This window comes from Chanodichthys erythropterus, chromosome 15 (genome assembly GCF_024489055.1).
Source record: "Chanodichthys erythropterus isolate Z2021 chromosome 15, ASM2448905v1, whole genome shotgun sequence".
NCBI classification, from domain to species: domain Eukaryota; kingdom Metazoa; phylum Chordata; class Actinopteri; order Cypriniformes; family Xenocyprididae; genus Chanodichthys; species Chanodichthys erythropterus.
In genome coordinates, this window is record NC_090235.1 from 24,737,729 (window position 1) to 24,760,767 (window position 23,039).

A 23,039-nucleotide genomic window follows, 5' to 3' on the forward strand; every position below is an offset into this window, starting at 1 on the left:
ACAGCCCACATTCTTGGCTGCTGTCTGAAATGGGGTTTTCTTTAGTCCCTTCCTGCTTACCCAGCGGGCATTTCCTGTCTGAGAGACAAAAATTGCAGTACCAATGCCAAAATATTTAATGCATTTATATACGCCCTCCAAAACCAGAGGCAGATTTCAAAGGTTTAGCTTACGTGTTGTGGTTGGGATGTGCTTGTTTTTTTTTTTTGTGAAAATGATTAATCATGATCAGGAAATGGTTTAGATTTACAGGCCCTTCTATTATGATTTTTAAGGTTTTTTGGCTTTTGGTGGAGGAAAGCTATCCAATGGCTGATTTCTTGACTAAGAGAAAATAAACTTTCAACCAAAGCAATTCTTTGAAGTAAAAAAGGACAAACGATTGGGGAAAAAAAGTCCAGAGAATTGCTGTGGTGTGGTGTTTATTGTAGAGATGGGATTTGAGCTGGGCAAGCTCTAACAAAAATCAAAAATGTGGTTTGCTGCATGTCGCCGTGTGATTTCCTTTGATTTGCCTGGTGGTTCAGAATATAATTAGTATATTTAACTAATTTGAATGTGATCTTAAAGGAATGGTTCATCCATTGTAGTTCACTTTACTTAGTCAACCTCATGTCATTCCAAACTTCAGTGTTGTTTTTTTCTGTAGACATTTTGAGGAATCTTCACACAGATCATTGTATGGAAAAAACAAATTCTTAAAAAAGTCCTAAAAATATACAGGTTTGGAAAAACATGAGCAAAAATTTAATTTGTGGGTGAACTATACATTTAAAAGGGATACATTATAAATTTATAATCCTTTATCTATCTGTCTGTCCTCTTCCCTCTCTTATCCATATTGGTTCCTCTCCACTCTTCCTCCTCTTTCCTCTGTCTTTCCTCAGTTCGGAGACTCACAGCAGCTGCGTCTTGTTCGAATCCTGCGCAGTACCGTCATGGTTCGCGTTGGAGGTGGATGGATGGCGCTGGATGAATTCTTGGTGAAGAACGACCCTTGTCGAGGTAAGTCCGACACAATCGCTGGAGGAAACAGGAACAGAGGTTCCCAGAAACACTCTTACAAGACAGCATTATTCTTATTCCTCTCAAGACTTTTAGCATTTTTGCTCATCATCTTTCATTCTCATCAATGAGTGTTCTCATCTTTTCAGTACTATCTGAGTTCACTTTCATCTCATCTTCCATCACTTCCCCATTACTTCCTGATCTCTTTCCCATGGTGGTTATTTTTATATGCATGGCCTATACATTTGGCCCGTTCTTTCTTTCTCTCTTTCTCCCTGTCATCCTCCTTTTTTATTTTATACAATTATAGTGCATGGTGCATGTTCCTTAGGTCTCTCCCTCCCTCTTTCTCTGCCCCGTCCCCTATCTCTCTTTGTCTCTCCCCAGTGCAACATCCAGGACTTAAAATCCTGCGTTCTGACTCCAGCAGCTCCATATCATCTCGCATAGGTTGGGTTTTTCTCTCTCCTTCTCGTTCGGATTTTCTTCTTTTTCACTCGTTTGGTTTCCCTCTCTTTCCCTCTTTCACTCACACCTCGTTTGGTTCTTTGTTGCTTTGCTGTGCTTTGCTGACCGTGACACTGATCTAACCCTCACGCCTGGAGCTCATTACGGACCAGTTGTGCTTTGAGAATTCTGGCTCAGCCATTTACATCACTTCCTGCATTTTGATTTAAGATACTTAATATGCATACAGTATTTATATTCGAAAAATTGTTTGTAGACAGTTTATTTCCTTTTGTTGCAAAGCAAGAGGTTTTAATGGACAAGTTCACCCAAAAATTTAAATTCTCATGTCGTTCTGAACATGCATGACTTTTTTTGTGGAACATAAAAGAAAATATTTTCAAGAATGTTTAAGCTGCTCTTTTCCAAGTAAATGGGGATTGGGGGAAATACTACACTGTAAACCTGAATAAGTTGGCAAAACTCAAAAAAATTTGAGGTAATCAGTTACATCAAAATTTTTAAGTTAAGAAATTCAAAGTTTAAGCAGAACTGGCAGATTTTTATTTTGTACTTGTACATTTTAATTGTTATTAAATTAAAATATTTGAGTAAACTAATTAATACATTTCACTTAAAATTATTACGAAATCTCAACACAAACAATTTTATTAGTGGAAACTTAGCTTGCTTTTACAAGCTAATTCAGAAAATGCTAACTTGTTAATTTGCTAGCATGTTATCAATAGCATGGTATAGCACTTGCTGAATGAGTACAGCAATATAAAACATTTATTATACCTGTTCTCAAAGCAAGCCACATGCACCACTTATTTCCATGATGGTAACTCTCCAAAAACCCACATTAACAGAAACTCTTCTAAATTAGCATAACAAAACATTAATCGCTACTAAATATCCCACTTAACATTAATCTTGCACAAAAAACATTATATGACACATGGGGCCCACTTTGATCTAAACGCAAAGTGTAAAGGGCACGGCGCAGGTGCACTCAGGGCGTGTCCAAATCCACTTTTGCTATTTTAACGACGGAAAAATGGTCCGTGCGTCGGGGCGCATTTTTGAAATGGATTGTCCCTATTCTCTTAAAGAGTAATGGGCGTAACGTTCAATAAACCAATCAGAGCGGAATTTGTTGGCGGAAAAGCTGAACGCTTTTCAAGCGAAGAAACTGATCTGCTCGTGCGCGAAGTTAAAGCGGGCTTGCAGGAAATGCAGGCTTTCAAATAGCTCCGCTCAATGAGTCAGTTAATATATATGTGTGTGTATTGGCACGATTGTTCAATTAATTAGCCAATTTCGTTCTAAGTTATATCGTTATATCGTTATAAGTAGTAATTGGCTGAATTGAAAATAGGTAGCCTAATTCTAATACACACAATGACTATTCATCATTACATTTTTATATTTATGTAGCCTACACAATAATATTCTTTTACACTGTAATCCTTTTGTTTTTAATATTTGGCATGTTTGTGTGATGCGCATCTTTGTGTGTAATAAGCAAAGTCAACGCGCACTGTTGTTTCTACCAACGCGCTCTAACAAAAAAATATTGCGCCATTGACTTTAGACTTTAGACCAGGTTTGAGTTGGTCTATAGCGCAGTCTATTTTCAGCTCCTTAAAATAGCAATGCGCCTGAACACCGGGTGTATTATAGGGCCCTTAATTTTAGCATTTACTCTCCCTTTCGAGTGCCATGGGCAAAGCATTCTGGGAAATAGAAATCCTAGCCCAGTTTCAGTTCAACTTAAGTTTGTCTAAATTAAAAGAAATTAGTTCATAAAACTCAGAAGAATGAAAAAGTTCAGTTTACTTAAAATGTATTAGTTCTGTCAACTCGAAAGAAAAAAAAAATACTAAATACTCATAAAAGTTCATTTGAATGAACTAATTGTTTAATTTAAGTTTGTCCTACTCAAACCAATTAATTATTTTGAGTGTTAAGGTTTACAGTGTAGGTTTAATGTAAATAACATTAGACAAACCAATCTGAGGTGAAGACTAAAAATCTCTTTTTGGAAAATCATACATGTTTGGAACGTCTTGAAGGTGAGTAAATGATGACTGAATTTTAGTTTTTGAGTGAACTGTCCCTTTCAACAGAACGTGAGTGTGTGTGTGTATGACTCTTTCTGTGTGAATGCGTGTTTTCATGTTGTCTCTTGTGTCTCTCAGTGACGGTCACTCCTGGCTATTTCTGCTGCAGAGGTACTTCATTATCTCTCCTTTCTCACCTCTTAACTCTTTCCTGTTTGATGACATCTGTCTGTCTATTCCATTCTGAGCCTCTAAACCTTTGTCCAGCTTCGGATCCATCCCATCACTGCTGTGTCTTAGTATGTGTGGCGTGTGTGAGCGTGTAAGAACTATGTGAGGTCTATGTGTCAGCTAGCATCATGCTAACCATTCAAACCAGGCTTGGCCAGGCCTGGGCTCGATTCCTTTCATGTGTGTCCTGGATGAATATTGCAAATGAAAATGCATCCAGGACCAGGGTGTGGCCAGGCTTGGGGTTTCTAATATTGTTTGAAGCAACTCTTAAAGAGCAATTGCTCATGGAGAAATGAATTACAGGCCCCACCTGGTTTGAGGGGAGGAAATTATATGGTGCTGTAGTTATCAACTGCCCTGCTCTTACTGGGTTTGATGGAAAAGTGAGTGTCATGCAGGTTTTGGGCAAGCTACTTCGAAACTGTAGCTTACCAAGCTGAAAGCTACTTATAATTGAAAGGAGGTAAACCACAGTTAAGCTATGGCTTTGAAAAATTAATTAGCCACATTACAAACTAATAACAAAAAATATCTAAAAACACTAAAACTATTTAGGTGGGCAGTATTTTGTTAAATAAACACAATGACCCTAAATAGTTTTTGTACATCAGCCTCACTTAAAAATGTATCCGTTTCTTTGCTTTGTATGACATTGTCAAAGAAAGTGCCATTTATTTTAAGAAATATAGCACAAGCTTACTTTTCAAGCAAAATATTTCACAAAAATAAGTTGTAACACTACAATAAGGTCTCATTTGTTAACATTAGTTAATGTATTAACGAACATGAACTAACAATTAGCGATACATTTGTTACAGTATTTGTTAATCTTTGTTAATGTTAGTTAATAAAAATCCAGCTTTTCATATTAGTTCACAGTGCATTAACTAATGTTTAAAAATACAACTTTTGGTTTTAATAATGTATTAGTAAATGTTGAAATTAACATTAACTAAGATTAATAAATGCTGTAGAAGTATTGTTCATTCTTAACTCATGTTAACTAAAGTTTATTAGATAAAAAAAAGCAATAGATACATTTGATAAATACAATACAATTTCAATTTTTTAGATTATTAATATGTTTTATTTTATTTTAGCTTATTCAATTAATGAAAATAATTTCTTTTCTTTTTTTTTTTTAACAATAACAACACCGCTAGAAATAACCTACATTTATGTAGCTGGGTTGAAAACATTGATGGACAGCAGCATTTAATAAACTAAATATTTTGCTACAAAACACATAAAAACACACTACAATATACACATAAAAATGCTATGCAGGGACTTTGCAAAATAAATTATCCAAACAAAACAACTGCTACTTTACTGAAAGGGAACAGTTTAAGAGAGCGTGTTTGATTATTGTCTCATTTTGCTCGTCTGTAAGGCTATGTGTTATGTTTTGCTGTAACACTACTGAAAAATGAATTGTTACTCCCCAACACTGATGTCTTGAGGGAATAACAGACGATTTCTGACCACAGCTACTGCTACCATTGCACACAGCCCTCTCTCTCTCTCTTTCTCTCTCTCTCTCTCTCTTTCTCTCTCTCTCTCTCTTTCTCTCTCTCTCTCTCTCTCTCTCTCTTTCTCTCTCTCTCTCTCTCTCTCTCTCTCTCAGCTGGCTTCTCCGGTCTGTGTGTTGTGCAAGGGCTGCTGCGTTTGGTATCTGTTATTGAGAATGTTCTGTGAAGGCTTGTGTTGGTTTTCAGTGTTTGCTAAAAGCATTATCAGGCATGACCCTCAGGTGTCTGTCGATGCTGTTTATGCGTGTGCACTCGTTTACGTGGTGGGCTGAGGGAAGCTGTGCTTTTTTTTTGAGTTCTTGTTTTGAGGTTGCTTGCTCTGACTCACCGTTAACCCCCTGCATCGTGTCCACCACGTGCACTGACCGCTTTTAAAGTGGGTATACCAATCCCTCTGCCTGCATTGAGTCAAAGCAGTGGCCAGAGGAAGTGCTGTCTCTCTCCACTCGCACTGCTCACCACCTGATCATCGTCACTTACAGCTGATCTAATTTTTTCTCCTTTCATTTGCTGCAGCTCGTGGACGTACCAACCTGGAACTTCGAGAAAAGTTCATTCTTCCAGAGGGAGCTACGCAGGGTCTGGCGGCCTTCCGGTCCCGGGGGCGGCGATCCAAACCTTCGTCGCGCACAGCCTCACCCACTCGTTCGTCTTCATCGGCGTCGCACAGTGCCCACAGCTGCGCCTCTCTGCCTTCTGCACCCGCAACACCCACAGCCTCCTCAAGGGTGAGTGTCACCATATCACACTGCATAGGGTAGGGTTATAATAACCCGTACTTACTGTTTGTTGTGTGTTGTCTACTAATCTCTTCATGAAAAACTAGAGGGTAACCTCAGTCTCAAACTGTTTTTTTTTGTATCATACAGTAAAAAAGTTTGGGGTCAGTAAGATTTTAAAGAAATTAATACCTTTATTCAGCAAGGATGCATTAAATTGACCAAAAGTGACATTAAATACTTGCAAAAGATTCAGCATACAAATAAAATACAAAAGTTATTTTTAATTGTAATAATTTAACATATTACTGTTTTTACTGTAATTTTGGTTAAATAAATGCAGCCTTGGTGAACAAAAGTGACTTTTCAGAAACGGTGGAAATCTTACCAACCCCAAACTTTTGAACTGTAGTGTACATTGTTACTTTATGTACATATACAGTTGCACTGTTTTACAAGCATTTGTTTAGACACCATTTGCAAAACCTGTAATGATGTTTAGCATTTTACAAAAACGAGATAAAATCTTAGAGGCTATATGTAGAATTCAGAAATCCTTGTTATAAGTGAAGTGCAGTCAGCAACTTATTGCTTGTGCTCGCACTCGTGCACATGAAACATACAAGAGACTTTACGTAATTCAAGGCCTGATATGCTCAGTGCAAAGTTCTTTTTCGTTCTTCGCTTAAAAGTAAAAGAAAGTTGGAAATACCTTTGCAGCTATGTACTTTTAATGATCATCCAAATGGCACATGCAGTACAAAATACAATGATAATGATAAAGATCTTACAAACTATAGTTGTGCTCAACTGTAAAGAGTCTCTCTTGCAAAAGCTTTGATAATAAATGTCCTTTGTCACTTAACACATAACATCATACTTCATATCTGATTAATAATCATAGTCTGTTAATCATGGTCCTTTTTTTGTTGTCTAAATCTGTATGTTTAATGAATATTTGAATATGCGTGATTGCTTGTGTTTTATGTTGTAAACACTGATGTATAAACACAGATTTAGTAGTTTTATATATATATATATATATATATATATATATATATATATATATATATATATATATATATATATATATATATATATATATACACTCAATTACTCATTTAGACATTTACCGCCATCTACTGGCAATTTTCTTTAAAAAAAGTCATATTCCATATTAATAAAAAAAAAAAAAAAACATTTAAAGGTATAATTCACCCAAAAATTAAAATCACGTCATAATTTATTCACTTTTATGGCCTAAAAGTTTGTGTAATAAATTCTATGTTGAATCAAATATAATATTTCTTTCTAAAGCTACTTTTTGCAATGTCTATTTGATGCTTTTCTCATTTAACACAATAATGATTTTAAATGATCTTTTGGGGGTAATTTGATGTGCGATTATTTAGAATAAGTAATCGCCACATCATTTAATTAGATTAAAAAAAAAAATTGCTTGACAGCCCCAAAATATAAATATATAATAAATGTTAATAAATGTTAATAATAATAAATGTTTCTTGAGTATCAAATCAGCATTTTATAATGATTTATGAAGGATCATATGACACTGAAAACTGGAGTAATGTTGCTGAAAATTAAGCTTTGCATTTATTTTAAATTGTAATAATATATTTCACAATATTACTGCTTTACTGTATTTTGATCAAATAAATGTAGCTTTGGTGAGCATAAGAAGCTTCTTTTAAAAATCTTGCAGAGCCCAAACTTTTGAATTGTATTGTGATTTTTATTAGAAAAAGAACAAAAAAAACATTATGCAATTACTTGGCAAGGCTGACATATCAATCTGTCGCTAGTCTTTTTGGTGGATGGTTTCTCTTTGTCTCTGAATGTTGTTTTGGGATCAGGACATGATCACTGTTGTCTCTGCATGTCAGAATCATATTGTCATCTGTGAAATTTTTATTTGTTCTTTGTCTTTTTGTCCCTCTCCCCTCCCTTGCTTGGAAAATGTGCCTTCCTCCCTGTTTGCGCTCATCTCCGCCTACAAAAACACTACGCTCTGCTGTGCTGCATCGCCTCCCTTTACTTTACTATTTTTCCGATTATCCTGGCTTCTTCCCACTGCTTTTTTGCTACTCCGCTCTTCCTTGTCCTTTTTGCTGACGCATTTCCCAGTCCTCCCAATCCCAATCTCGTGGCTATGCCAAGCCCTGGCTGGCACACAGTAAAACTCCAACTCCAACCAAGTGCCAGTCCTGCCCAGAGCACAGCCAGACCCCTGGGCATGAGGTAACACACTGCCCCCTCCCAGTGCCCTAGCACACTAACAATAAAAGCTTAAGAGCGGCCTGATCTCAACAAATGGGAAGAAGCTGAGGTAGATGACCCAGAGAAGAGTGCAGAAAATCTGTGGCCCCATATGTTGCTGAAGAGTTTAGACTGTGACCTTATGCAGCTTAGTCTCCAGTACAATATCAGACAGAAAATATAGTTTATCTTTATTAATTAATTTGCATAAACATTACTTTTATATGCATCTAGGAATTATTCTGTTAAGCCATCTTATGTTATGATAGTTGACAGATTCATCCATGTTAGGGTAGAGCGTCTGGTAGAGTATAGACGAAAGCAGCTGGATGTGTTCGTCTGGTATCCATTTACTTTTAACAAAATTTTACTGGACTTATCTGTTAGGCTTATTATCTGTAGATACATGTGTAGATCTGCCATTTTGTAAAAAAAAAAAAAAAAAAATGTCTCTTTGCTTTTACAGGGAGGCTCCACATCTAAGCTGAAGAGACCAACTTTCCATTCCAGCCGTGGCTCCTTAACTGGTGAGAACGGTGGAACACCAACCGCTGCTAAACCTGGCCGCTCTGGTACGAAACCCTGAACTGCTTCACTCAGTCATAAATGCAACACAGTAGTTAAAGGGGGACTTTTTAAATTGATCTAATATTCAGTGTTTGTTCAAACAGACAAGATGCAAACAGACCCTTTAGGAAAATGTAGCTAATAATAAGTACTATACTGAAGCTATTTAGTGGGCAATATATTATATGTTAGTGCTGCAGCCAACAAAGGTTTGATTCTTACACGTTTTGTTCAGTATAAATGAACACAACTTTTATGAATTTTGAAGCCTAAATACAATCGACATAAGCAAAAATGTATATGTTGGCTAAAAACAATCTTACACCATGCTCACATGACTTCAACATCACCATCACTAAGCTTCCGACGACTCTTTCAGTCTTTATTTATAGGTGTAATGTGTACATTTTAGCGACATCTAGCACCCCTCCCTTTCGGAGAAGCTTCGGTGGCCCTCTAGCTGACACGACAAAAATGTCGTCTGAGACAGCAGAGAGTACATTAGCCATTGAATCAGTGAGGTTTCTTCTTACTTCTAACAAAGAACGGTCAAATTTTGTGGTGATAGCATAAAGTAATCAAACGTTACAGCATTTGGAACAAAGATACTTTTTTTTTTCTTTTTTTTCTTTTTTTTTTTCTGAGTGACATGCACAAAAATAATGACTCCAAATCTGTAGCAATGAGAGTCCAAAGGTTGGTATCGTTTAAACATTTTAAATAAAAAAAAAATAAAAAAATGGACCATCTCATGCTGAGAAATTGCTAATAAAAGACAAAAAATAAACGTTTGCTCAAGGGAAATTTTACATATGTTTCTTATTTGACATGCAATAACTCAGGAAGGAAATAAGGTAGGAGGACAATTCTTTTTTGGTGAAGTTCCCCTACATGTGACCTGTATCTGGATCAAATTTTGTGGTGATAGCATAAAGTAATCAAAAGTTAAAGTATTTGGAACCAAGGTAGCCATTTTGTTTAGCCCTTGATGCCTCTAATGGGCATTTTTAAAATCATTTCTTCATGAGGAATATCTCGTGATCAATGCAAGGGATTATGTTGATTTTGGATTCATTTCAATCGGGAGCATCCACTTTAAGTAACGATGTGCCATTTTCTACAATCTTTGCATGTGTCTTAAGTTATAAGCGAAAATGCCATGTGAAAGCTACATTTTAGTTTTAGTTAGCGTCTGTGCGCCTGTGGGGTTTTATTTATTTATAGCTTGACTTATTGGATTATGTTGATGTTGGACTCATTTTAATTTTTGTTAATGAATACAAGCAGTCAGATATATGAACTCCCTTTTTATTTTATCTGCTCTAGGAAAGTACACCTCCTGAATGTAGCAAACATCAAACAAATTATTACTCGCTTCTGTGTTTCACCTCCCTCCTCCATTTTATGCTAGCGCGAATGACGTCAGAGAAACTTCAGTTGGCAATAATCGATTACGGTCTATTATTATTGCATCGATGCAGAATCGTCCACCCCTAATATTAATCTCCAATTGCATACTTTGACATTGTTTTTGTCCAAGACAAATATAGCAAAACAATGTAGCTATTAATTTAAACTAAATTCTAAAACAATGAAACTTGAAACCAGTGAATTGTATTTTATTCAAAATATAGTGACGAACAACAGCATTTAATTCGATATATCTATACAAAAACAAAGATAATTGAACCATCCAAACAAACCAGTTTTCTAAAATGAACAAATTACGTTTTATAATGTTGCTTGCTTGCTATTGTACACTACAAATTCCACCTCTGCATGTTGGATAACCTAGCCTAATACTAGTTAGTAATGAATTAATTAGTAGCGTTGTATTAGTATTAGATAGTTAGACAGTTTTAGTAGATACTCCCAACACTACTAATATTGCATTATTGTTTTTATGTGGCTCTCCTTTATGTTTGTAATACATCCTTATTAGTGTTGTCAAAAGTACCGACCACGATGCCAAGTCGGTACTGAAATTTTAAAAATGCGATGCTTTGAGCGCTGTTGATTTCCTAAACACCTCTGATTGGCCATTGTATTCACACGCTCGTCAGATATGTCTGTGATTGGCTTCAATGATCAACGCTTCAAAAACATTTTGTAAATGGGCATATTTGTCGCTCTTCACCGAGCGCTTGAAAGCAGTCTATCAGTAGACCGGTCCGTGTGCTGTGCTCCCGCTCCCACTTTTTTAAAAACACTTCCGAGTGCTTTCAAACGCTCCCGTGTGTTGATCATCGTAGCCAATCACAGACATATCTGTTGAGCACCTGAACACAGTGGCCAATCAGAGTTGTTTACGAATCCACTCAACGGTGCTCAAAGCATCACATTTTTAAAATTTCAGTACCGACTTGGTATTGCGATCTGTACTTTTGACAATATGTACTTTATTACTGTCCCCTTAAACTTGAATCATCTTATTTCATCAGACACCAAACGCACTCCGTCCTCGACGAGCGGCCCAGCCAGTCGAGCAGGGAGTCGCGCTGGAAGCCGAGCCAGCAGCCGCAGGGGCAGCGACGCTTCAGACACGTCTGAGCTCATGGAGACCCGCTCGGCTTGCTCCGATACCTCAGACACCCCTCGCCGGCCTGGGGCCAAACCTTCCAAAATCCCCACCATCTCCAAGAAGGCCCCCAGCCCTAAAACACCAGCGGGCAAGAAATGAAGTCTCCACCCGACTCTGAGGTGGTTCTGATTTAACCAGCAGGAGGAGAACACCAACACCTTCCTCTTTCAGATGACCAACATGCCCTCCGGACTCGAACCTCTCCAGCGCCCTCCTCTGGGCATCGTCCAACACAGCCGCACACTGCTACACCACCCAGATTAATACCTACCATAATGCTGCCTTATTTGTGTTCTACATCATGTCCTTAATTTGACTGACATTTCGTTTTCTTGAATGTGCGATCGAGAGCACTTAATTCCGCACCAGGGGTTTTCACTATTCATCACTATGAATATGCAACCGCCCGTCACTCTCCAAACCTCATACAGACATGCATGGTTGTCCCTTTGGAGATGTTTGGTTGGACAAACTCGCCCTCTACACATGTACGCGGACCAGCTGGCCTCTCGCCCAGGTGTCTGTACCACTGCTAACAAGAGGAAGTAAATTAAAAACAGAGACTTTATCCTCCTCGGCACTTGGGACTTTTTGGACTCACGTATGTTTGTTTGTGTGTATGTACGTGTACGGTAGTTCCCGTCATGGTAAATGAACGCAGTAATAAGGAGAGGAAGCAGAGGAGGATACATATCTCAGCCTTGTGATGAGAAGATTAGATCCTTCACGTCACATGCGATCCTTTTAAAGGAACTCCTATTGCGCACAGCACACGAGTTTCACGCACTCGCTCCCACAGTCTTCTCCTCTGTGTGTGTTCATGCAGTTTAGTTGTGTCCTTTCGTTACAGACATCATGTTACAGAGCTTTTCCACAGTATGCAAAAATGATTACAATTGTGAATGTTTGTGTCTCATGGTTAATTTATAATCTTGACGTTTTGTTTCTTTTCTAGAGTAAAGACCTGTATTTATTTGTGATTGCAGTATCATATCAACTCTTGAGAATGACTAGTATTAACACAAGCGGAATCACTCTTCTTTTTTTGTTTTTGTACATCCGCTCCTGACGTAATGAATTGCTTTGACTGATCATTTCTGATGTTAACTGACCAGGAAGCTTACTGATTCCAATGGTGGCCTTTTTGCCGGTGACTACACACTTTAGATGACGTCAAAAGTGGCTTCCTACTTGTTCTTTCGTGAAGGAAGCACCCTAAATAACGGATGATGGGGGCGGCTCGCGTAGCCCCCGTTGAAAACAGCGCTTTGAATCTTGTCTTTGACAAGCTGAAGTATATGAATACCTGAAGAAAGGTGATTTTTATTTATTTATTGTGTCATTGGGAGGGTGGTGAGGGCTATGAAAGGATCCACCTTTTGATTGTGTTACTCTTTTGACATGACTGAGAGAAACAGGGGTGCAATTGTGTAAAAGTAAAGAAGCTATGATTATAAATCCTTTTTGTTCTCTTTTGTATTAAAACAATGCTTGCAGTAAAACTGTCTGATTCTCGTGTTGTCAAGTGGCGTGTGTGTGTGTGTGAGCGTGCAGGGATGCCACAGTTAACAGGAAATGGCACAGTAATTACAAGCAGTAGAGATAATGACACACCCCATTAAATCTTCAAAAGGGGACAATCCTTTGGTGTGTGCAGTTTTGAACACTGCGCTTTTATATAAGATTTACAGTCATTTTGGAGTTCAGAAATGGCCCCACGAGTGAACAGACGCACCTTTGTTTGAGCCGTGTGTGTTGGTCACACATAAGTAGTGTGTGTTTGCACTGGACTCTGTGTATGTTTGGTGGTCAGATGCAGCGGATGGGGTTTGGGAAGGGTGGCGTTCCATCATCTCCATTCTGCAGCTGTGAGTCTGTGTTTATATACAAATATTTAAACCCACTCACATCCTTTCCCACCAAACATAATCCACACCGCCGAGCCAAGCCTTCATGGCATCTCACAATCCTGCAGTGTCATTTCGTGTTCATAATCAACTGAGATCAACAAGGCTCATAATCTCACACTTTTTGCGTTTTGAGTGGTTTTACCAAACCACTGATTTTCTATTAAAAACGTGTAATTAAAGTCTTGATTTATATGGCCTCCGACGTCAAATTTCAACATGATTTTAGGTAAAAATGTACATATTTATAACATATTTATAAACATTTTTATGATTAATTTACATTTGTACATATGATTAAAGTCCCCCTTGTAGTCAGTAGATTTTATCCCTTAAAACTCATCTTTGAGCACCAAAATTAGTTTCGAGCTTTTTTCATAGGAAAAAAAAAACAATGTAACTCTACACCCTTTCCTCATTTAGTATGAATATGCTAATTAGCCCCGCCTCCACTCACTCGCACGAGCTCGGAGAACTGAGGTAAACGCTGCACAATGCTATCGTTTTTTACAACGTCGGACACATAACGGTAATTAATATAATTAACCTTTTGCTTGACTACATCATCAAACAGCTAATAATGTGTTGCTAATGTTACATGACTCCCTTGTTTTAGAGCAGTTATAGTTAATTATATGCTAAAGTCTGCCGGTACGTTGACGTGATTGGTTTACAAGGTAATCAACTTTGTTGTGTATTTTCAATATGAAAAATAACTTATATTAATGGATTAATTGCATTTTGAAGAAAAAGTGTCATGGATTTATTGCATTATTGTGAAAAAATAATCCGTTTTTATAATAAACCTGTGAAAATCAAAATCTAGATTTGAATTTTTAATGTTTTTATAACCAAAAGATGCTATGTGAAAGTTTAAAACAGAAAACAGTGATTTTCATCTTGCCACTTGCTTGGTAAAGAGAACATATTTTTACTCAAATTATTCAAAATGGATTTCTAGAGTTTTGGAACCAAACTCTTATATACACACAACATTGAAACTTGATTGTTTTCACCACAGGGGGACTTAAAGCGGAACTCTGTAAGATTTGCGAAGCTCCCCCTACAGGTTCCTTCAGTGAATCACACTGTTGTAAATACTCCAAGCGCAGCTCTGGACTACAACGCTCACCAGCGCAGTAGTTTTGCAAATACAGTACACTCGATGGAGGTGGGTAATTTTCGAAATTGTCTTATAAAGTCATAATATATACATTGTTTTTGAATTACCGTAAAGCATTTTGTTACTCTCGCGTGAACGTGAACATGAGGTGAGATTGTGTCGGGTCGGCGCAGCTCAACTTGCAAGTGCTGTTTTCTGGCGTAGCCAGAGGGGGTTAGTGATTGCCTCAAACACACCACTACAAGTCAATTAACCATTGTAATGACTTAGAAAACTAAAGTGCTCTTAGCAAGGATTTTTTATATTTATATTTATATTAATATATATATATATATATATATATATATATATATATATATATATATATATATACTAATATGCTACTATACATGATTCATTTATATTTATATAACTATATTATAACTATAAAGTGGTCAAGGTTTTAGGTTGCAGAAATTCACTTAAATAGCCCTGTTATGTGATAATTTTTTAACAAAGAAGTTCTTCAATTAATATAAATACTATGTGATAATTATATAAGAAAATGGATTTAGAAGTGCAGACACTTCTGTCACTGGTTCATATTTCAACTAGCTGTCTTTAAGTGCTCATTTTACATCCACACCAAATTTTTCAAAATTGCCATCTTATATCTTCAGTAAAACAGCAGGGATCTGTCACTTCTTGGCTACTGTTGAAACCACAGAATATAAATATAGTTTTCTTATTACCCTAGCCATAAGAACTCAGTTCTAGTCTGTGCAAAGGCTGGATCACATCTTCATCCCAAACCACATGATAATTGCCAGCAATTTGTGAGGTATGTGTGGAAGATGGGACGGTTTGATAGGGTAGATGGAGACTGAGGTGAGAAGGGCTCAAAGAAGAGAGGGCGGAGGATTCAGACGCTGGAAACACTCCCTCTGCGTAAGCGTGTATCTTGGAGGGAAGGAGGTCACCCGTGTTCAGATTATGCCTTAAACACAAGCAGCACGCAGGCTGAGAATAGTCCACTGGGATCTCACAACTTCAACAAAAAAAAAAAAAACATTTGGTTCTGGTCAACAAATTATTTTCTTACTCAAAATTTTGAAATATTTTTCTTCATTTTTCAGGAGACTTGGATATTTTTGCACACTGGATTAAGCATTTAAAACCAACATTGATTGATCACCGCAAGAGAGTTTTCTAACTTTTGGTTTTTCAATTAAACATAAAGGATTTCATCAGCTCGGAGTAGCGTCTCGCATCTTCTCAAAAGGAGCAGAAGCAGGTGTTGAGTTTGATCCAGGAACCTTTGAAGAAACAACCTTTGAAGCCTGGCTCTCTGTTTTTATTTACTCTACCCAAAGACTTTAATTTCACATTGTGCTTAGTCCTTCCAACTTCAAGATCACCTTTGAACGGAGTTGGGCTTTGTTTTCTCTTCCAGTCTCTAGGACATTGTTTGTCGTCCAGCTCCGTAAGCGCACTATAGATTATGAGAGAAGCCCTGTGGTTTGGTAAATAAAGTGACAGCATGAGGAACGACCGTCAAGAGGCGATAAACTGAGCAGCTCGTAGCAGTAAACATTGCAATCTTCCAAATAACGATGACTGCTGTGGAATCTGAGTGGCTTAGGCATTTGAGTGTCGTTCAGAGTTGAACTTCAAGACAGTAGTCAGACCGTTCCAGAGAAGACCGACGTCGGGTAAACACCCAGAGGTTTTGGAGGGACAAATACGAGGACCATCTTTATAGACGGCTGCAATGGAGCAGAGCTCTTCTGCCACACCGATGGACAAACAAGAGCATGTGGTTGAGTTTGTGTCCTCACGCCGCAGCAGAGGGAGGAAGGAGAGCTGTTGCAAGCGAACCCGAGGCCGGCAGCGACTGTTCCCTCTTGCCATCTTCTTCCCTCTGTGCATGTTGCTGTGTGTTTGGGGTCAGGTAGAAGGAGTGGTTCATTCCAGCTTCCGCAGGCTCAGCGGCCGTGAAAAGAAGGAGATGCAGAAGGAGATTTTATCCATTCTGGGTCTACCCGGGCGGCCCAGACCTCACCCGCCGCTGCGGCCCCCTTCCTCTGCCCCGCTCTTCATGCTGGACCTTTACCATGCTGTGTCGTCCGAGGCTGATGATGGACCGGGCTTGGGCTTCACTCCGGAAGTGGTCAGTCATGCCGCGCTGCCCACCTTAAGCACGCACACGCCGCCCCTCGGCACGGTGGTCAGTGAGGCTGACACGGTTATGAGCTTTGTCAACCTGGGTAAGTGACAGCTGGTTAGGGTTAAACGCACTTAAAGGGTTAAGTCACCAAAAAATGAAAATGATCTCATGATTTTCTCACCCTCAAGCCATTGTAGGTGTATATGATTATCTTCTGTCAGATGAACACAATCTGAGATATATTTAAAAATATCCTGTCTCTTCCAAGATTTATGAAGAATGGGGGGGAAAACATGCATCCATCCATCATAATAATAATCCATACAGCTCTAAGGGGTTAATAAAGGCCTTCTGAAGTGATGGGTTTTTGTAAGAAAAATATCCATATTTAAATCTTTATAAACTAAAATAACTAGCTTTTTCGATTTTCAATTTTGGGTGGACTATTCCTTCAACAGAAGTCGTCACTTACTATACAAGTAATAAAACACACTTAAAAATATGTAAGCATCACTTTTATTTAATGAGTATTTAAAAGAATGACAACACAATTAAAGTATTTCACAATGGCAAGTTTGTTGGGTTTATAAAACAACAACTAAAGAATTTTTGGACACTTTCTGGTTGTCAAACTCAGTGGAAACTGAACTTGAACATGATGATAACAGTGTTGTCTCATTTATGTACTATTGTAGCTTTTATTAATATTTTGAATTGGCTTTTATTTTCATGTTTTATTTTAATTTTAGTTTAAGTTTTAGCAATTTTGTTATGTGCTTTTGGCATTTTCATTAGTTTCTGTTTTATATTTCAATATAGCTTTAATTTATGTTTGCTTCAGTTTTTGTTTTAATAATTTTGTTTAATTTTAATATTTTATTTTATTTCAGCTTTATTTCAATTAAGATATTGATATTTTTGTTATATTTTTAGTAAGTGAGGATAGCAAAATAAAGTAAACTGTGACATATTATACCCAAAAATTCTTCATACAGTGGACTACCAGTAAAACTGATAAAAATCTGGAACCAAAAATTATTCAGACACTTTGACCTGACCATGTTTTGCTTAATTGTTATCTGACATAATTAAGATTAATTTTTTTCTGACAACTCTGAGACCTTGTCATATTTTATTACCCTTTTTTTAAACTATAGTGAATAAACTGTATTAATGAATGAAATGTTCAAGGTGTCTGAATAAATTCTGGTTTGACTGTGTATATATATATATATATACATTTTATACAAGCAGATTTCTGTGGAAATATGAACTCTGTTTATTTAAAAAATAAATAAATTATATATATATATATATATATATATATATATATATATATATATATATATATATATATATATATATATATATATATATATATATATATATAATTTATTTATTTTTTAAATAAACAGAGTTCATATTTCCACAGAAATCTGCTTGTATAAAATTTTTGCAATGACAAAAGCCATTGCATAAAACTCAATGGCTTTCAGTGTCCTAATAGCCACTGTAAATAATGTTTTATAGTACAAAAATACTATATTGGAAGCCAGATAGTTACTCATATACAGTGACTGTCAGGGTTTGTAGTGTGTATTGACAATGAGACAGACCCACAATCACTCCATCATCTCTTCCTGTCTCAGCCCAAACACAGACGATACTTATCTGTCCGAAACAAACAACAGTTTAACATCCTATTTACAATTACTGCTTCTCATTCCATATCTTTCTGCCCCATTATCATTGGTCAGAATCACCCTTTCTCAAATTTAACTAGTGGTGTTCACTAAGCCAGGCATCACTATTATTATTATTGCTCATACTTCGGGTTAGTGATTTAAAGAAACCCGTAACCCATATGAAACTTTGCTGCGTAACTGTTTATGCTACAAACATGAGTGATGCCTCAAATCATGTGGCTTTTTGATGCACTCAGACACTTTTAAAAATAAAGGTTCCAAAAGAGGTTTTTGCAGCAACCCATATCATTCTAGGTTCCCCAAAGAACCTTTCAGTGAACAGTTCTTAAAAGAACCATATTGTGAAGACCATTTTAATGATTTAAAGAACCATATTCCACTATAAAGAACCATTTGTGCGTTGGTTCTGTGGAGGTTAAAAGTTCTTCATTGGAACCAGAGATGTTGTAGTGGGCACACAGCTGTGGGGAATTACAGGCCCCACTGAAAGGCAGAAAAAAGATGAGATGAAGTGGATGAAAATACTGTTGGGCACTCCTCTAAAAATACAGCGCTGGACTGTAATTAGTGGTGGTGCGCTGAGCTGCTGCTGCTCCACAGCGCCTCTAATTACCCCACTGCAGGGCCCCGGCAGTGGGTGTCAGTCCGATCTGCAGCGCCCCACCAGAACAAATGTGCCCTTTTTTGTTTTCCCGTCTTCTCCTGCCAATCACCCCTCTAACATATCTTCTTCATCTCAAGTGTCTTTACACTCACTCAACACACACACTCCTCTAGTCGTATTTTATTCCCTCTCTCTGAACACAGTGGAGCAGGAGAAGGATCTGCTCCAGCCTCGGCCGTACTGGAAGGAGTTCCGCTTCGATCTCACTCCGCTTCCTCAGGGAGAGACGGTCACCGCTGCTGAGTTTCGCATCTATAAAACTCTTACCGTGGGTTGGCGTGCGAACCGCACCCTCCATATATCTGTCTATGAAATCCAGAGGGAGAAAAGACACAGGTCAGTACACATATAAGATCTTTTATACACTATCGAGTAACTAGATATCATTTGATTTTAGTGTTTAGGAACCCCAAAAATCCAAAAATATTTTCTTTGTGCATTCATCAGTTCATCAGTGAGATCCATCATCAGTCATTGTAATGAGAATGATATTATGATCTTGTGGTTTGACAGGGAGCCTGAGCTGATGTTGCTGGACATGCAGTCTGTGCCTGCGGGTCAGGAGGGCTGGTTGGCATTTGATGTGACTTCTGCGAGCAATCGCTGGCTTCTACACCCTCGAAGCAACCTGGGCATCCGCCTTTACGTGGAAACTGAGGAGGGTGAGCTTTTCCTTATGTACAGCCTGGAGGCGAAATACATAGTCTGCTATGATAGTCTAACAACTCACTGGATGTTGCTCCATAGACTACTGAAATCTCATGTTAATTAGGGGATCATGGCACCTTTGAAACCCTTGTTTTTGTTTGCATAATTTTTACTTCATTAGAGTGTATGGCACCCCTTAGAACTATTTGGAGTAAAGCTGAAAGTTGCAAAGGGTCTGCATTGTCACCTAACCCATTTTGGGGTTTTCCAGTCAAACCATGTGACATTGCAAGATATTTATTTATAATATTATAATATTTATTTATACTTATATATATTTATTTATTTTTTATATTAATAAAATATAAAAAATATTACTTATAAAATAATTTAGTATAATTTATACAATCAATAAATAAATAAATTACAAGAAATTATTAATTATATATATAATGAATAAATAAATATGTAAAATATCTAAATAATGTAAATAAATATATAAATAAAATATAATATATATAAAATATAAAATGTATTACTTATAAAATAATTTGATATAATTATTTAGACAATAAATAAATAAATTACAATAAATTATATATATATATATATATATATATATATATATATATATATATATATATATATATATATATATATATAAAATTTAACAATTATTACTGCAATTATTGCAATAAAATAATTTGGTATAATTAATTTATACAATCAATCAATAAATTACAGTAAATTATTAATATATATATATAAATCAATGAATAATATATGAATAATATAAATAAATATATAAATAAAATATTAAATATATATATAAAATATAAATAAAATTTTAAATGTATTATTTATAAAATAATTTGGTATAATTATTAGACAATCAATAAATAAATAAATTACAATAAAATACAATAATATATATATATATATATATATATATATATATATAAAATATTACTTATAAAATAATTTAGTATAATTAATTTATACAATCAATCAATAAATAAATTAAAAGAAATATAAAATGTGTATATATATATATATATATATATATATATATATATATATATATATATATATATATATATATATATATATATATATATATATAATTTATAAAATCTATTACCTATAAAATAATTTGAGATAATTATTTATACAATCAATAAATAAATACATTACAAGAAATTATATATAAAAATTAACTAAAATAATTTGGTCTAGATTACAAAAACAATTGTTCTTCTGCCTCAAGTCCTTCATTTAGATTTTACTTTTAGTTTTCAATTTCCACAATCTCAGTGGTTTGAAATAATGTTTTCTTGCTACTACAAATTCTGTCAGACCAAAAGTTATTGAAGGAGTTTTGGATATTTGCAAGAATTCTGCTCTAACATGAAATCATGACAATTCAGACTGCATCTTGGCAATATTTTTTAAAGCAAAACATGGTCTGTTGAACAAATGGTAAAATGCTGAAATCTTGTTTTCACAGACCGGTCGCTGTCAGCCGCATGGGTGGGTCTGGTGGGTCGGCGCGGACCGCGATCTAAGCAGCCTTTCATGGTGACGTTCTTCAGAGCTAGTCAAGCCCCTTGCCGCCCACCTCGCGCTCTGAGACACAACAATCCACGCAAGAAAAAAACCAAGTACGACCTGCCACACCCAAACAGACCCGGCATATTTGGTGAGCCACAATAAGCGGTTTAAGAGGCAGAATGTGTTTTAAGAAGCATATGAAATGATTTGTCTTTGAGCTGTGATCGTCTCACTTTTTCCAGACCAAAATCATGCCAGCAGTGGACGCCAGGCCTGTAAGAAACATGAACTCTATGTCAGCTTCAGCGACCTTGGCTGGAAGGTGAGACAGTTATACAACGTACAAGAAACAAAAAGTTAACTTTGGGTTACATGATGTTACACACAGTATTAAGGGTTGACCTGGCCAATGGAAAAGTTCTAAACAAGTTAAAGTAGAATTAACTGTTGCTTTCCTGAATGAATCAGTGTTTTTAATGATTCAGTGACTCACTCATGAAGACAGTCACTTGTCCCCAATTACTGTCTTACTGATGTAACCTGTAGAAAGAGTCACTGAAAAATCCACACCATTAATGTACAGACTGAACAAAAACATACAAGTGGAGTAATACAAGCAGTGAAAGTCTCTGTACTGCTGGAGTCTTTATACTGTATATTTAATTAATAAAATTTATTTTTCAGGACTGGGTTTTGGCCCCTCCAGGTTACTCTGCATATTATTGTGACGGGGAATGTGATTATCCTCTGGGCGCTTGTATGAATGCCACAAACCATGCCACGATCCAGCTGCTGGTATGTAATCCATGCTTTTAACATTTCTTTATCTCATTTTCTGAACTACAACTCTAGGAGAGCTATTGAAAATGAACAGGTCCTTTATGTGTATACATAAATAATATTTTTTTTTTTAAATATCTGTATTCCTAGCTTGTTGAATAAATGCCTCTGTCACACAGTTGTACTGACTCCTTTGGCAGGTTCACCTTCTAAGACCAGATGAAGTGCCCAAAGCCTGCTGCGCTCCAACCAAACTCAGTCCCATCTCTGTGCTCTTCTACGATGACAACAACAACGTTATTCTCAAAAAACATCGAAATATGGTGGTCAAAAACTGTGGTTGCTTATAACCTCCTGTACACAGTATTTCTATTGTACATTCAAGTTTTAAATCTGAAACAAATGTAGATTTGTTATAATATTCTGAGGCACCATTTGTAATATATACAGTGATTAAAAATTTATTTAGCCAAATTTGAGCGCTCTTACCTGTCCCAAATGATTGACAAATAATAAGTGTCATGATGGTTTATGAGCATATTTGTCACAATTTTATTGTGATGGATTTAAGGTTGGAATCCATCCCTAATAGTAATAAAAAAAAACTCTTACATAAACTGTCCAAGTGTGCATGTCTAGAATGTAGTGAGCAGTCATGTTACCTTTCACAAAGCTTAAAATAACTTGTGTAAATAAACCACCCACACGCTAGTGAAGATAAGAGACAAATTCAGTTTGAGTAGCTGCACACATGGACAAAATCATTGTGTTAATGAGCATTAAAGGTCACATCAAGAAACAAGTTGTGTTTTTGTGAAGAGTCATCTGAATGGTGTACACTTACATGAGACTGTACACAAAATAGCTTTCTTATAATGCATTATTTATGCATGGTGCGGGTCACACTCTTAGGCCGTTTCTCAAAACCAAGTTCGCAAACTTCGGACTCGCGTCCTTAGTAGTTAGGACTTGGCAAGTTCGACTCAGGAGAACGAACTCCCGTGGACGGGAGAACACAAGTCTGGTGATTCTGCAAATGGAACTGCAGCGTTCTTGATAACGTCACTCAGCTCGCTCTGGCTT

General features: G+C 36.6%; 2 protein-coding genes across 21 annotated transcripts in view; both read left to right on the plus strand.

Moving 5' to 3' along the window:
• Positions 1-14,065, plus strand: part of LOC137002072 (microtubule-actin cross-linking factor 1-like) — a 184,030-nt gene extending 169,965 nt beyond the window's left edge. For 8 of the 20 annotated variants that reach the window (XM_067361534.1, XM_067361535.1, XM_067361538.1 and 5 more), the window contains 7 exons: positions 888-1,005; positions 1,396-1,458; positions 3,660-3,692; positions 5,804-6,015; positions 8,152-8,265; positions 8,750-8,855; positions 11,292-14,065. In XM_067361534.1, the coding sequence (XP_067217635.1) occupies positions 888-1,005; positions 1,396-1,458; positions 3,660-3,692; positions 5,804-6,015; positions 8,152-8,265; positions 8,750-8,855; positions 11,292-11,530 (885 nt within the window). In that variant the 3' untranslated portion in view covers positions 11,531-14,065. The remainder of the gene's footprint in view (positions 1-887; positions 1,006-1,395; positions 1,459-3,659; positions 3,693-5,803; positions 6,016-8,151; positions 8,266-8,749; positions 8,856-11,291) is intronic. The other 12 variants (XM_067361540.1, XM_067361544.1, XM_067361552.1 and 9 more) reach the window with 6 other exon arrangements.
• A 2,072-nt stretch (positions 14,066-16,137) lies between these two features.
• Positions 16,138-22,420, plus strand: bmp8a (bone morphogenetic protein 8a). Its single transcript, XM_067361556.1, has 8 exons — positions 16,138-16,581; positions 16,645-16,707; positions 19,121-19,313; positions 19,491-19,639; positions 21,133-21,324; positions 21,419-21,498; positions 21,861-21,971; positions 22,157-22,420. Exons 1-8 carry the CDS (start codon positions 16,212-16,214, stop codon positions 22,304-22,306), a joined length of 1,308 nt encoding a protein of 435 aa, XP_067217657.1. The 5' UTR covers positions 16,138-16,211; the 3' UTR covers positions 22,307-22,420.
• Positions 22,421-23,039: the final 619 nt, after the last annotated feature.